Source organism: Temnothorax americanus, unplaced genomic scaffold (assembly GCF_048541705.1).
Source record: "Temnothorax americanus isolate GAGA-0224 unplaced genomic scaffold, ASM4854170v1 Scaffold10, whole genome shotgun sequence".
Taxonomy (NCBI): Eukaryota; Metazoa; Arthropoda; class Insecta; order Hymenoptera; family Formicidae; genus Temnothorax; species Temnothorax americanus.
Window position 1 is genome coordinate 4207050 of NW_027509231.1, and position 14595 is coordinate 4221644.

At 42.0% G+C, this 14595-nt stretch overlaps 2 protein-coding genes across 4 annotated transcripts in view; one reads left to right on the top strand and one right to left on the bottom strand.

Annotated features, from left to right (window-relative positions):
* Nucleotides 1–141: 141 nt before the first annotated feature.
* Nucleotides 142–1566, bottom strand: Rplp0-like (ribosomal protein LP0-like). Its single transcript, XM_077411931.1, has 4 exons — nt 1407–1566; nt 828–1147; nt 430–666; nt 142–348 (listed from the first exon to the last, which is right to left on the bottom strand). The coding sequence occupies exons 1-4, from the start codon at nt 1432–1434 to the stop codon at nt 193–195; spliced, it is 741 nt and encodes a 246-aa protein (XP_077268057.1). The 5' UTR covers nt 1435–1566; the 3' UTR covers nt 142–192.
* A 516-nt stretch (nt 1567–2082) lies between these two features.
* Nucleotides 2083–14595, top strand: part of 14-3-3zeta (tyrosine 3-monooxygenase/tryptophan 5-monooxygenase activation protein zeta) — a 56802-nt gene continuing 44289 nt past the window's right edge. Inside the window, exon 1 of one of the 3 annotated variants that reach the window (XM_077412742.1) lies at nt 2083–2230. The gene's annotated coding sequence lies outside the window, so the exon portion shown is untranslated. The remainder of the gene's footprint in view (nt 2231–14595) is intronic. The other 2 variants (XM_077412716.1, XM_077412733.1) reach the window with 2 other exon arrangements.

A 14595-nucleotide genomic window follows, 5' to 3' on the forward strand; every position in this document is an offset into this window, starting at 1 on the left:
ATTCAGTATTCGTTTGTTACATATCTTAAGCATTTAAATACAATTTCATGACACATAAAATGTTTGCTGTTGAAGTTCTTTAAATTTAAACAAAGTGATTAGGGAAATAATTAAAAATAAGGAAATATATTTTCGTATAAAATCGTATATACATATTAATTTTATTCTAACACTACAATATATATATATATTTCATGTATCATTGTTTTCCACGTCCATTTCTTCTTTATCTTCATCTTCATTCTCCTTTGTGTCATCTGGTACCATAAGTTTCTTAAAACCATGTTTTTTCGTATACACTCCCAAAAGTATCAGCTTGAAAACTGCTAGCGGTTTATCCAATAATTTCTGCAAAATATATTGAAATTAATAGCTTCAATGTGTGTGTTTCAACGCATCATGTTTCAAGAAATAAAATAAAATATGCACCAAAATTTGTGCCTGTTCCGGTGTCAGGGTGTCACCCATCTGACAAACTTTGAACGGTTTAATCAAAGTAACAACTCCTTTTTGCAGCGACGTAGGCATACCCAACTGTCTCAACTGTGGTTCCATGCTGTGCTGGAACTGTGTCAGAGGTCCTTCAGGTAACTCCACTGTTTCAGGTGTTACAAATCCAGAACGGGCATACTCCATTTCTTCGTACTCCTCTGCCCATTCTATTACCTGTGCAAATGTATCGTTAACGATAAGCGTCAAGAACCTTTTTTTTTTTGGTCAAATTTCAAGATATATTTGTATAAATATGAAGACCTGTTTACCAAATTCTTACTTCAAATTCAGTTAATTCGTTAATAATATTATTTAAGTCTTTATATATTACCTACCTGTTTCTTTGGTCTGTTAGTGAATAACAGACCACACTGGCCACTCGTCGAGTGATTCTTCATTGCGTTAGCCAATTTATGTATGCCTTCCGCAATCTCGGTTTCCTTCGATTTCCCTAGGCCTAGCGCAATTATTCTGAGTTTTCCAAAGAAAAGTTTACTGTCTTTCCATTCGGCACGTAACTCAAGAAGCTTGGTGTTGCGTGTATTTTGAACAGAGATTAGAAATATATGTCTGTATTCGTCCACACATTTCTTAACGTCTTCCATCATCCGCTGCTTCAATACTAAACCCTTTCTATCGGTTTTAGTGAGAGAAACTGTAATAAAAATATTTTAATATACATATCATATATTTATGTTACACATATATATTCCTTTCAAAACAAAGGCGTAAAAAATAACAGTTTTCGAAATTGTTAATTTATTACGATAAAAATATGCGATAAAATGTTAAGCCGTGAAATTAAATTATTTAAAACTCGCTTTGGAGGTTAGTTGCAATCAGGCTAACCGCTTCTAAAGAACACTTCGTATGGAAATACGTGAAAAATATACGAGAAATTTTTGGGAAATTACTTTTTTTGTCTCTCTTCGATTTCGGCATCTTTGAAACTGGATTCCTTCACGGAGAAAGTACAACAAAATTATTATTGATCAAAATTCACGCTTAACGTTCATGCGCTACCATGTGCTCGCCGCTCACACGGCTCACATGCGATGTAAGTTCAGAAATTATACAGAGGACGCCACATGTAACGATTTGGAATTAAATCGCAGTGAATTTCTCCCGTAATTTGACTGTTCGAAAGAGAAAATCTTTCGAAAATATCTTGTGAAATTTTATATTATTTTAGATACCAAAAGCATTGTTTCTAATCTACATTTTTATAAAGAAAATTATTTTTTATCTTCCCTCAGAATGGTGTATTTCTTTTTCACTAATAAAAAAAAAGACATTTATTAACAATTATTTAACAATTTTTCAAATATAATCTTCAAACCCAATTTTTAGACCAAAATTCCTGATTACGAGGGCAAGAGATGAAGACAAAAGACTTGGAATATAAAATATGCAATTCGATTAAATCTCAATTTGTTTATATTTATACGGCAATATATATATTCGAGTCCCGTCGGGCTGAAATTAACGCTAGACATATAAAATGACGAATGTCATTAAAATCTTCGCCCAACTTTTTTTGCGGGAACGCGTTTCCAGGAACGAGCGAACGAGCGATTCGAATCGTCGCGCCGCGGCGCGGCGGAAGCGGGCGCGCGAGCGCCCGGCAAGATGGCGGTTTCCGCTGGTCGCGCCAGTGCATTCAGCGAGAGCGTAGTGAACGGTAGCCGTTGAACACGTCGAGAGCCCGATTTCCCAGGCCGCTTACAGCACTCCGAAGGTGAGTCCGTCCCGTCACGCTGCCGTTCGCCACCCGCGATCGTCGCGGATCGCGTCCGGGATCGCGATCCGCCGCGGAGCCGCGGCGGATCGCGCGACGTGCGCCGCAACGCGGCCCGTGTGGACCCCGTAGCCATGCCGCCCGAGTCCCGACGTCGTCGTCGTCGTCGTCGTCGTCGGGGCGGCCCGCGCCGCTCGGAATCTCGCCGCTGGTGATTGCTCCGCACGTTTCTCGCCTCCGCGGACAAAATCGGCGAGAGATCATGTCGAATCTCTGAGGGGAGGTTGTGCCCGGCGAGATGGTCATTTTAGCGAGAATACGAGCGGCGGATTTGTTCGCTCTTTCCATCTTCTTCTATCTCTTTCTCTCTCGCTTCCTCTCTCTCTCACTCTCTTGGCTACGTCGCCGCGATCGACGGCCTGAAGGCGGCCGCTTGCCGCACCGATGACGCACGAGACGCCGTGCGAGGAAGAGAGAGAGAGAGAGAGAGAGAGAGAGAGAGAGAGAGAGAGAGAGAGAGAGAGAGAGATGAGGGGGAAGAGAGCGAGGAGTGCCAGTCGTCTCGTTCCTCGCGGCCGCCATGTTGCTTTCGCGGCCGGCGACGAAATTCCTCGCACGTTGCCGGGCCACCGCGAGGAAATGATACGTCGCGGGGGTGCCGCTGCGTGGCCCCGGACGTTTATCGGCCGGGCGATAAGCGGGGACGATTGGAAGGTGACGATGAGGGGCGAGGGGGCGAGAGGGAGACGCCGGAGCTCGCTCGCTCACCCGAGCACTCGCATCGATCGCTTTTTTTTTTTCCATATCTCTCCACCATATCCATCTCCCTTTCTCTCTCGCTCCGTCCGTCTTTCTCTCTCCCTCCCGAGATTCTTTTAACCCTTATTTACAGAACAGGTCAGGTCCGTAAGAGTTATTATTCGCGATGTCGTAATGGTCTTTCGGCGCGGTTTAAAAATGTCCCTTGGCGGTTTCAGCGCAAGGTGGGCAGCGGCGCTAATTGCGCGGCCGCGAGAGGAGGAGAGGCGGTTCATCTCCTTATCGACGAGAGACGCGAGATTGATAACGCGCGAACGAGGAATTGTGCAGCCGAGGGCATCACGCGCGACGGCGAGCAGCAGGATTCGCGGAGATTTAGAGGAGGATTCCACTTTTGGCGGCGAGAGTCGCCTTTGAAAGGTTGCCCACCCTCGCACTTCGCGCGTGCGTTCGTTTCTCTCTCTCTTTCTCTCTTTCTCTCTCGCGAGAGATAAACGGATAGATAAACGCGCGAAGCTGAGGTGATCCACGAGACAGGCGATCTATATGTGTCGCGGACGCATCTGTTCGCACGTAACTCGCTAACGCTTCTGGCCCGAGAAAGGCGCGCCGTTTATTCTGCGTTAATTTTTAAAACACCTGGATCTATTTTGAAAGTCACGCGGAGGAGATAAGATAAAGATGTCTCAATTTTTGCGACTGCGGGTACTCCGATTATATGGAAAAAGATTATCTCATTTCTAGAAAGAGATATTTGTCAATTGAATCAATTATGTAAGCGAAGGGTGAACGACGAAGCCTTTCTCTCTTCATTAAATTACATTTTATATATATCTGTACCTTAAAGGTAAAGGATCGTATCTCCAGTTTTTTTTGTCAAAATTACTATTTTTTACATTTTTTAATACAACAGGAACTTAAATTGTATAATGGTAAAGCGTCTTATGTTTATTATTACTCCTAAGATACAAACAATATTTAGAAAAAGTTGTATTGAAAATTTTTATAGTGTCTAATTTTTAAACCAGGTACAGGCTAATGGCAGTTGCACTATTATATATATATATATATATATATATATATATATATATATATATAAACGTTGGTTAAATTACTTTATTAAAACCTTAATAAATCAAGTTGCTACTTTTATTTTATATCTGTAAAAATATATCGTTTTCCTATTTAAAACTTTAAACCTTGTTTTTTCTCGAAATGTTCAAAAATGGACATGCGATCCTTTATTTCTAAGGTACAGATACATATATTCTTTATACAAATCTATAAATCTATATCTTGCAACGAGCCTCTTAGCTTGGAAAAACAACTCGTTACTAGAAGCGGACGATATTACGTAATTACGTTCTCGCATTGATAGTTTGGCAATCGATACTCCGCCGCTGTCTATCGTTTTATTAATTTTTGCCATCCAGCTGCGCCGCGAATGGCGCAGTTGTTTTTCTCGCGTTAAGATAACGAATCTAGACGTTGGTAACGAGCGAGCGTAAAGTGGCCCCTCGTTAGGGATGTACGTTGAATGTATTGTCTTTGATATACGGCCTCGATACCACTTGGGCAAATCTCCCCACCCCTTCCCCTCTCAGGAGGGCTACGCTAATTCGCGATTTAGGTGTGTAACGAACGATATTTTCAGATTATCTGTCCGCTACGTTCCCGCCCACCTTGCCTCTAGGTCATCGAACAGCCGGCGAGGTCTGGCTCTTTTCGCCAAGGCCGATACCCTCCGCCTCGCCCTTCCGCCTCCTCCACCTCGTCGTCTCCTCGGTCCTCGTGGATCGGCGTATTTGCGTAACGAGCGAAGACCTCTCCTACGTTCTGGAGGTCGCCGCGTTTCTCATTCTCGCGACAACTCTCGCGATTACTCTCGCCATTCATCCGTTGACGCGGTCTTACCGATCGATCGCGACTTACCTGAGCCTGGAGCGTGCGAGAAAGAGAGAGAAAGAAAGACGCTTGTATACGGGGTGTCGAAAAGTATTCGGTAATTTTTTAGGGAATAATTTCTGTCGAGACTCGTATAGTGTCAGGACGTTAGTGATTCTTTAGAAGCGATTGAAAATCAGAGGGCTTTAATATCTGGATCTACAGAAAGATTACAGAAAGAAGTGGAGATGACTCGACGTCAAAATGATCGAAGAACGCGTCCTTAAAATTTTGAGTCTGTTTTGGTAGTCCGTACTTTTTACTGCATTTACAAATACACCATATCTATATGTAACCATGGTAAGAATAAAGCGATAGCGCGCATGGGTCAGAGAAACGCGCAACTTTATGAAACGAAGAATTGTAAACTATATTATTGGTTCGCGGAAAGCGAGATGCGAGTTAATTGGGATTGATGTATCGATTGCGGTGCGATCTGGTCGGAGCAGCGCGACTAGCTAGGAGGTACAAGTGAGACCTGTTTATCAGCGCATTCCCTGAGGAACGTGATACAGCTTCAATGCATGGAGAAAATATCCGGTATCTTCCAAGATATCCGTAGATAAATTCTGAAAACCGTGAACTGTATAAGAGTCGCGATTAGCTTTTAGCTCAGTGAGGCTCATTAAACATATCTTGATGAGAATCTCATATAATTTTGAAATTATTTCAAACAGTTATAAAATAGGGCCAAAAATGCCATGTAATTAATTTATTAGTGTCGATATTTAATTTATATAATTTAGTTGTCCCCGTTGCATTTGTACATTATTAATCTACACAAAATCAGTATCCAGATTGCATACCCTGGTCGTACGTGTAACTATATGTATGGTTGTTTGTCATGCTTGAACACTGCGACACACACGCATGCACGCGTACATGCGCACACAAGTGCTTTCATGTATATCCTGGGAGCGCTTAAAGTAGTTGCTACCCCGCTGCATACTGCGCCGTCAATCGGAGTATTAATTCAATCGGAACGATTCTCGACATTGTGGCATCGCGTAAGGGACTTCGCTTGCTTGATGCTTTAATTGACGAACGACTGGATTCGTTCGGTGATACATCTACATCGTGCGAAGCCAGCGTTCAATATTGTTTCGAATTTAATCCGAATTTATCGGGATCCGTATCTCGGAGCGCGTACAATGTATCGTGTAATTCGATCGTGTCCATCAGGCTATTTACTTAAATTTTACATAACATGTTTGCGTCAACTAGTTTTTGATCCCGGATGAATTGAGAGTGATGCCGAAATCGTGTATCTCGCCCGTATATACCTGGTCAACCGTCAACGCATCGTCAGTTTATTTGCTCGCTCGTCGATATTGCGGGCAACGTGCAGTCGATTAAACGTGTCAGTAGCTTGCGCCGTTTACCAATTACGTTACGTTTGCAATTCCGAGTGATTTAATTTTGCCGATTTTATAACTATAGATCTTCTCTCTTTGCCCTTAATTTTTATCCAGATATTAGGACGTAGTTTTTATAACGACTTTTTTAATTACGAAACTTAGGCGTATTGTATACAATACACATATGATTCGCAGTTATTCTCGACTTGTGCTATTGTAATCGTTAGCTGTTAATGACAAAAAGTCGAAAACCGATGCCAAAACCAACTAAACTACGACGATGTTTCGTATAATGTTTCTAATTTTATCGAAATCCGGCAGCACAAAATCTCTGACGCGACCTTATCGATTCGCGTCTGCCGAATAGGATCGCAAATACGCAATTTCCTTCAAGATATTACTTGCGGGCTGTCAGTTAATAAATTACTAAAATCTTCTATTAAAAAGATTATATGTAAGCTTTCTTATCTCGTATGTAAAATTGCTATTGAAACATTTTAATAACCGCGCGTTACGTTAGTAGACACGGATTTATTTCCAAAACAAATTTAAATTTATTTTTGCTTTTTTCTTTCTTTCTAATAACGTTCTAATAACGCAGGAAATTACGGATATTACGGTATTTGCGCGAAATGTCTCGCGGGCGAATTCGATCGGGCGAGAATCAGCCGCCGGGGTTTCTCTTTCAATTCCGTTCGCGGAAAACCGCTCGTTGGCTAGCGGCGCGTTAATGGATCTGAAAATCGCGTTTCTACGCGGTCGGCCGTAATGATTATTCCATCTGCGAGTGGAATTCGACTTTTGACGCGAGCTCATTTCCTGGTTGGAAAGCGACGGTCGTTGCTGATCAGAATCGCGCCCGGTCGCGGCCCATTCAAGAAAGTCGCGTTCATTCGGGTGTACCGTCTCGCCCACGACGCCCGTATATTCGTTTAGCCTAAAAGCGTAGCGTCTGACTAGACCCGTGACAACGGTCCCGACATCCGTTTTGCAACCACGATCGTTGAAATGAGCTTTCCAGACTTCCAGCTAGATCGCGATTCAACGGGCTTCCGGAAACGCTTCGTACACCGACGTGTACTTTAGTTAAGTGCTCAGTCAAGTGTACTTTAGTTAATAAACGACACTTGTTTCAAATTAAGAGACATTTGTCAATTGAGATCGCTGTCGCACGTGTGTCACGTGCGCGAACACGCCCGTCGATTGGAGATCGATGAGTCGCTGCATTCTATTGCCGCAACTGGCAAAAAGAACTCGACGCTCGCTCGTGGCGATCGTCGATGCAATTAGCGTCTAGCAGCTACGTTTCATTTGCATGAACGCGCGTCACGTTGCTCTCCGCGGGAGTGGCGTTAATTATCGCGCGTCAATTAGTCCCGCGTTTCGTGCGCGAGCTCTGTCATTAACGCGCAGATTGCGCAACGAGAGAGAACACTCGACCCCGAAGCACCTTGGGAAAATTTAACTACGTCAAAACGTCGCGTGCGTCTCTCTCTCTCTCTCTCTCTCTCTATCTCTCTCTCTCTCTCTCTCTCTCTCTCTCTCTCTCTCTCTCTCTCTCTCTCTCTCTTCCGAAAAGTTTACGTCGCGCCGATGCAGCTATCGCGTCAGAAATTTTGCAACGCGAGCATATAATACTTATATAAAAATAACCGCGCTCAACTTACCGCATGACCTCCGAATACAACATTATTTGTTATACATATAATATTAATACAATACACAATAAGATAAAAAGGAGTTGTTAAATTATTGATTAATATGTTTCAATGTTAAGAGAACCTCTCCGGGACCGGAAGCCTAATATTAGGCACTGGAGTGGCGCCGTCTTTTTCGTATATAGTTTAACCCGCTGACAAGGACAAAAATGTTCTAGCATTAAAACTAAAAAGATCGTCTAAAAAAGGGGCCGGTCTTGTATAGCCAGGTTAATTACCTTTTCGGAAAGTTAATTACATTTCTTTCGTGAAAACGTTGGTGCGTAAATGAACAAGTTCGATTCGCGATAGAAATTGAGTTTCGGTGAAATGTTTCATTTGCGATATTACGATAGGGAGGGCGGGATAATTAAAAATTGCTGAGAGTCGATATATGTAAAAGCGCCGTGAAAGATTTGACATGTAAAAGCGTAGCGAGACATTTGATATGTAAGAGATTTTAAAATTGCGTCATTAAATATGCCGTAACCGTTAATGTAAAAAGGACTTTCGTGCACGGCTCTTCGTCATATTGCACACGTGGACTCGCTTGATTAAAGTCGTGAAATTATACATTTCCACGTTCAGAACGGAGAGCGGTAGTCGCGATGCGGGGGGGGGTGACTAATTAATTAATATTCCGCGATCTATTTTACCAGAAAGAATTCGCGTCGGGCGGGTTCGGGGTTGTTTGTAAGGACGCGATGACAGGAATTGCGTAACAGCATGGGTATAACGATTAAGGAGAGGCATCAATCGGCACGTAACCGGTTGCGTAATACGTCTACGGCAGAAGAGCATCCTATTAAATTGACATTTTCGTTGCGGGCCATCGAGCTATCGATTTTCCGCCGATACTAACAGATTAAATAGTCGGAGTGGGTAGATCCCAAATAGGCCAATCCTATAACTGCCTCTTTGGGAGGCACTTTATGCTCGCTCGAAAAGGGATTTCGCTACTGCGGTAATATTCGAGAGCGAAGTGAAGAGCGTATATATAAACGTATAACTACTAACAGGAATTAAAACGAAATTGAACGTCGGATTCGTGAATACGAAGATTCAGAATTAATTCAATCGAATTTCCTATAGAATATGATCCGATCTACATGCATGCGTGTACATAACAATTTATTATCGTTATTGAAATCCGCGAAATGTGGATTTAAATTAGGTAAAGTCTGCAATGGGAGGATTCATAGAATTTGGGTTTGTGAAATTTAAAAACCGCGAAATTTGGAAGTCCTGTGAAAACTAAGATATTTCGGCTTTTCAAATTATTAATTAGTAATTATGTAATCGTAACTATCAATAATTTATATATTATCAAATCAGATAGGCGATCCAGTTCAATTTTCTCTCGATCGCGGGTGGTCTTTTTCTCAACTAACGCGCACAAAAAGCGCGCAAACAGACGATTTTCGCGAGTCACCCCTAGCTGGATGATTGCGCAATTGCCTCCGGTGTCGTGCTTCTCTCTGGGGGGTCGCGTTGCAAAAGTGGCTACGAGAAGGGTCTCTCAGCTCCCTTTTAAGAAACGCTTTTAGCGCACCAGCGAGCGACCGGCATTCGTTCTAAGTGAGTTTACCGAGGTAATTAACTGGCGCTTCGTTGACGCTTCCCTATCGGCATATTCGTGTTGCATTTCCGGAAGGATGAGAAAGAAAGAAGAACGATCTTCCTCCTCCTCTCGCGAGATACACTTGTGATATTTACTCCACGCTAACTAAAATGAAGAGAAATAGAAACAAATGTCTTTCAGGATAAAGTTTTATTTAATTTGCAAAACTTTTAACAGTCATACGATTTCTTGAGTATAACTACGATGGAAAATTTAGACTTTATTAGGTCGACGATATCTATTTTCATTAAAGCTAACGATAAATAAGAGGTCTCGCGGTAATCAAACCATAAAATTATATCCGTCATCGCTTAAGTGTTAACGAATCCTGTATTAATGGCTTTCCGTACAATTTTAATTAATTTTTAATTTTCTCCGAGTTTCCTCCCGAGGATCGGCGTGAGAAGGAAGGTTGCATCATAGGTCGCGCGACTTATCGTGATCCATTATCTTCCGTTAATTAGCACTTCCGGGAGAACGGATTAGGGTCGTGTACTTAGGGGATGACAAACCGCGAACCGCGGTAGCGCGGTGTAAATTAGAGAGGGCGCAGTATAATTTGATTGCATGTCCGTGCATAACGATTTACGTTTCGCTTCGTGTAATCCGAAGATCGATATGTCCAACTGCGCGATAAATTTCTCTACACACACAATCGGTCTCGCTGACAATCTCAGAAACGCGAGACCAGTTTCAATATTGTTTGACTCCTTCCAGAAACATACAATATATTTCTGAGATATTTTCATGTTTATAGAGATTTAGCGAATTTAATTCGGACTTCTTTTAATTTTTTCCGTATTGTTTGTTAGAAGAAAATTTGATTCTACCTTTTCCACTGTCATAAAAATCCACTCGTATACGTTTCTAATAGTAGAGTTAGATGTCTCATCTATTAAAAAATTTATTTTAAGTATTTTGATTGTAATATTTCTCTTTGTTTATTGATACAAAAGGGCAACGACGATTTTTTTTTCTAATATGACATTTCTCGACATTTTCCATAATATTTCGAAATAAAATTTAGCATGTCTGCGCAATCCCATATGGGAACGGACGTTTATTCGTGCGAGAATGACGTGTCCGTGACGGCTGAGCGGCCGCGTGCGTGACTCACGTTGAGAAAATACACGGAAACCGCGTACGGAAATAAAATCACCGAAGAGCGAATTGTCGCGAGGGGGAGAGTGCCGCGGAGCCGGTATACCCGCCATAATCCATAATTAGCTCCGGGGCGAGCATCACGATTGTGACAGAGTTCGCGACAGCGTCTTCTCCTCTCCACCGTCGGAAATAATCAACGCGTCACAAATCTCGCGGTTTTCCTCAGACGAATCTGAGAGTCGCGCACGTCGCCAAGTGTTGACAACAATTTCGCCGTCCGCGAATAATCGAATTAACGAATTCGCGACAGCACTTTCTCGCTCGCAGTAACCGAAGGGATGACTATATAAATCTCTCTTTCTCTCTTTCTCTCTCTCTCTCCCCCGGTTTCTTGAGAGAGTGACAACGCGCGCCGGATAACGCGTGCCGTGCGTGCGCGAAGATGCGGCGTGAGAGGACGCGAGTATAAGTGCACGAGGCTTGACATCAGCCGCTATTCCAAGCCGGGTGACGCACTACTATATCTTTCGCCGGGTCCCGAACGTCGTGTCCACGTACGACGCGCCGCGCCGGCCGACGGACGAGCACGTACGCCGGTGTGTGCGTGCACGTGCGTAACGTAAAACCTCTCGCGTGCAGCCTCTTTTTCCGGTCGGTTCCTTCGACGAGGGACGCGTTGCGCCGCTCAAGTTCCCGGCGATCGCTCGCAGCCGCTCGTACCCATCTCACGTGCCACGCAACTTCGATCCCCACGATCCAATTTTCTTCGAACGTCGAAAAATACCTTTGAGACATCCGGCGTGACTATGAGAACGATTATCGAAGCAAATTGATTAATTATCGAAGCCGTGTGTTTCTACAAAAACACCCGTCATAACGACGTTACGTTTCAGAAGAGAATAATTTTATTCTTAAATCTCGTTGAGTTGTTTTTCAATCAAATAGGAGATGTTAGAAGATATGCGAATAATACATTTTAATACTTTTATTTGAAATTTTTTTAAAGATACCATTTCTCGGTGATCTTTTATGCGTACCTTTTATATTTAATGAACGAACAATGCGAGTTTATCGGAGCACAAAGAAACAGTGTTTCGGACAAACGTCGTAATTTTTCCGCGCGAGTATAATCGGCTGAATGGAACTCGGAAGTGTGTAAAGGCGAAATGAATCGAGTGAATGGTAGTGCCCTTACGCGAGAGTCATGTTACGTAACTGCTACCATATATAAAATGCCGGAGAAAAACGCTAGCATCTTACTAGTTTCGTCATTACGAACAATTGCGAATGTAGATCTTTAGGAAGAAATTGGATCAAGTACAGCGTTATTATTTATAATAATAAATTATGAACTTGGGAGCGATAAAAAATGCCACAGAAATTCAAGACGCAGAAATAATAGGTAATTATGCATTCTGGTAATGACAGTAGACATTGCAAAACGCACATAATGTAAAACTTTTGTCAACGAAATCTGAATTTAATCTTTTGTCCAGTAGAGGCATTGCGACATTTGTTTTTTTCGACGTGACGTGCGTCTAACGGACGTGTTATCTTCCTGAGATGTCGATGAAATCTGGCATTCATGTATCCGTAACCATCTCGGTTGCGTTTCACACGACGACGCGTGATAACACGCGAGATAACGTCGGCGATCCGGCGTTATCGCAGCTCGCGCACGGATATTCAGCATATTGTGCGATGGGCGTCCATTGTATTCACACATGCACACAGAGAGAGAGAGGGGGAGAGAGAGAGAGAGAGAGAGAGAGAGAGAGAGAGAGAGAGAGAGAGAGAGAGAGAGAGAGAGAGAGAGAGAGAGAGAGAGAGAGAGAGAGAGAGAGAGAGAGAGAGAGAGAGAGAGAGAGAGATTGCGTATGCTTTCCTCTCGTATTTGAGAAACTGTTTGTGTGTGTATGTGTGTCACCATGAGGCGTCGAGAACATTTTAGGCCTGATGCAACTCACCCTGACATTTGTTACCGAACCGGCAACGACGAGATAACCAGCTCTAACTATGAAATATCGAAAGTACATCGTGTGACAAGTAAATAAACGAAAGTTCGCTAAAGTTCGCGCGTCGGAACAATACAAAATGGCGTCTTGAACATAGGATTCTTCTCGATTTTTTTTCACATCTTTGGCTTGATAAAATTGAAATTATTAGTATCGAGTTTTATTCAGAAAAGTGTAAACTTTAAGAATATGCATTATAAAATAGTCAAATATATCATTAATACAGTAAAATTTGGCAAAAAGTCAAATTTTTCGATATTTTTTTATATTTTCTTTAATAAAACACGCCATAACTTTTTTGTGGTTAACTTTTCGACAAAAATGTTCAAATGAAAGTTGTAGAGCGTACTTTTTTACATAAGAAACACCTATAATAATGTATCTACCATTATAGGTGTTTCTTATGTAAAAAAGTACGCTCTACAACTTTTATTTGAACATTTTTGTCGAGAAGTTAACCATAAAAAAGTTATGGCGTTTTTTATTAGAGAATATATAAAAAAATATCGAAAAATTTGACTTTTCGCCAAATTTCACTGTATTAATGATATATTTGATTATTTTATAATGCATATTCTTACAGTTTACATTTTTCTGAATAAAATTCAACACTAATAATTACAATTTTATCAAGCCAAAGGTGTGAAAAAAAATCGAGAAGAATCCTATGTTCAAGACGCCATTTTGTATTGTTCCGACGCGCGAACTTTAGCGAACTTTCGTTTATTTACTTGTCACACGATGTACTTTCGATATTTCATAGTTAGAGCTGGTTATCTCGTCGTTGCCGGTTACTCGCATTTTAGAAGGCTTTTGGCGGTTGAGTTGCAGGCCTATTTAGGATTTAAGTGGAAATGGAATGGAAATAATAGAATTTAAGGGAAGTTTACACACGCAATGATTATAGTAGCGCCAAAGTGTAAACACTTGATACAAACTGGCGCTAGTAATGTGGCGTTTACTGGCGGTTAACTTATCTTAATAAATGTTAAATATTTTCCATGTTATACGCCAATCACTGTGTAAACACTTGTGAGTATGCTAGTCGGTTTCAGGCGCCAATGAATGCCAGTCAGTTGGCGCCACTAATCATTGCGTGTGTAAACTCCCCTTTAGCCTTTTTTTTTCCTAACGACATTATTAATTCAAGGGAGCTTTGAGCTTTGGAAGGGAGGTTACCGCGAATTTAACGTTACGTGAGATGCAACGATTTTGCTGAAGAAACTCGACGTGATTCGTTTAATAATAACGTTTCTTTGTCACGTATTAATTTGATGGAATTAAATTGTGAGGACAGCACCTTGAAAGATATGAAATTCCAAGTTCACGAACTTGAGGTGAACACGGTGCTTTAATTGTCATCGTCGCTTCATGGTTTCTGGATTGTCGGTGAGTTGATTATGAAACTCGACGACAGAAACATTTAGAATATCTTCCGTATAATTTTATAATATTTACGACATCGCGCCACGTTAATTCTCGTTGAAAAGAAATGCCGTTGACAAGGCCGAGGTTAAATTCTCCACGGTCGAGATAAAATTCTTCTTCGGAATTGTACACGTCTGACGTCGCTTGACGCGAAAACAGCGGAAAGAAGAAGAAAAAAAGAAGGACTAAAAAGCGCGCGGGTACTAATTGCAGTTTTTTATCGACCGACGAAAGGGAGGAAGGCAAACCCTTATCTCTTTTTTTTCTATACCTTTGTTTGTACGACGAAAGCCCTTAGGCTGAAGTGGCTGCGTATACACATACACAATGCCGTGTGTACGCGTGTACAGTGCCACCTGTGGCTTGTCTTCCACTCGAACGACAAATTCGAGTAGATTTTACCCTGCCAATTTGGACCAGTTTCGTCCCGGAACCGTCG

What these genes read in the sequence shown, in the direction of transcription:
- Rplp0-like (XM_077411931.1), bottom strand. Translation starts at nt 1,434, where the DNA reads ATGCCGAAATCGAAGAGAGACAAAAAAA. An exon ending in ATCGAAGAGAGACAAAAAAA is followed by an intron (nt 1,148 to 1,406) that starts GTAATTTCCCAA and finishes TTTTTATTACAG; the next exon opens with TTTCTCTCACTAAAACCGAT. An exon ending in CGGAACAGGCACAAATTTTG is followed by an intron (nt 349 to 429) that starts GTGCATATTTTA and finishes TATATTTTGCAG; the next exon opens with AAATTATTGGATAAACCGCT.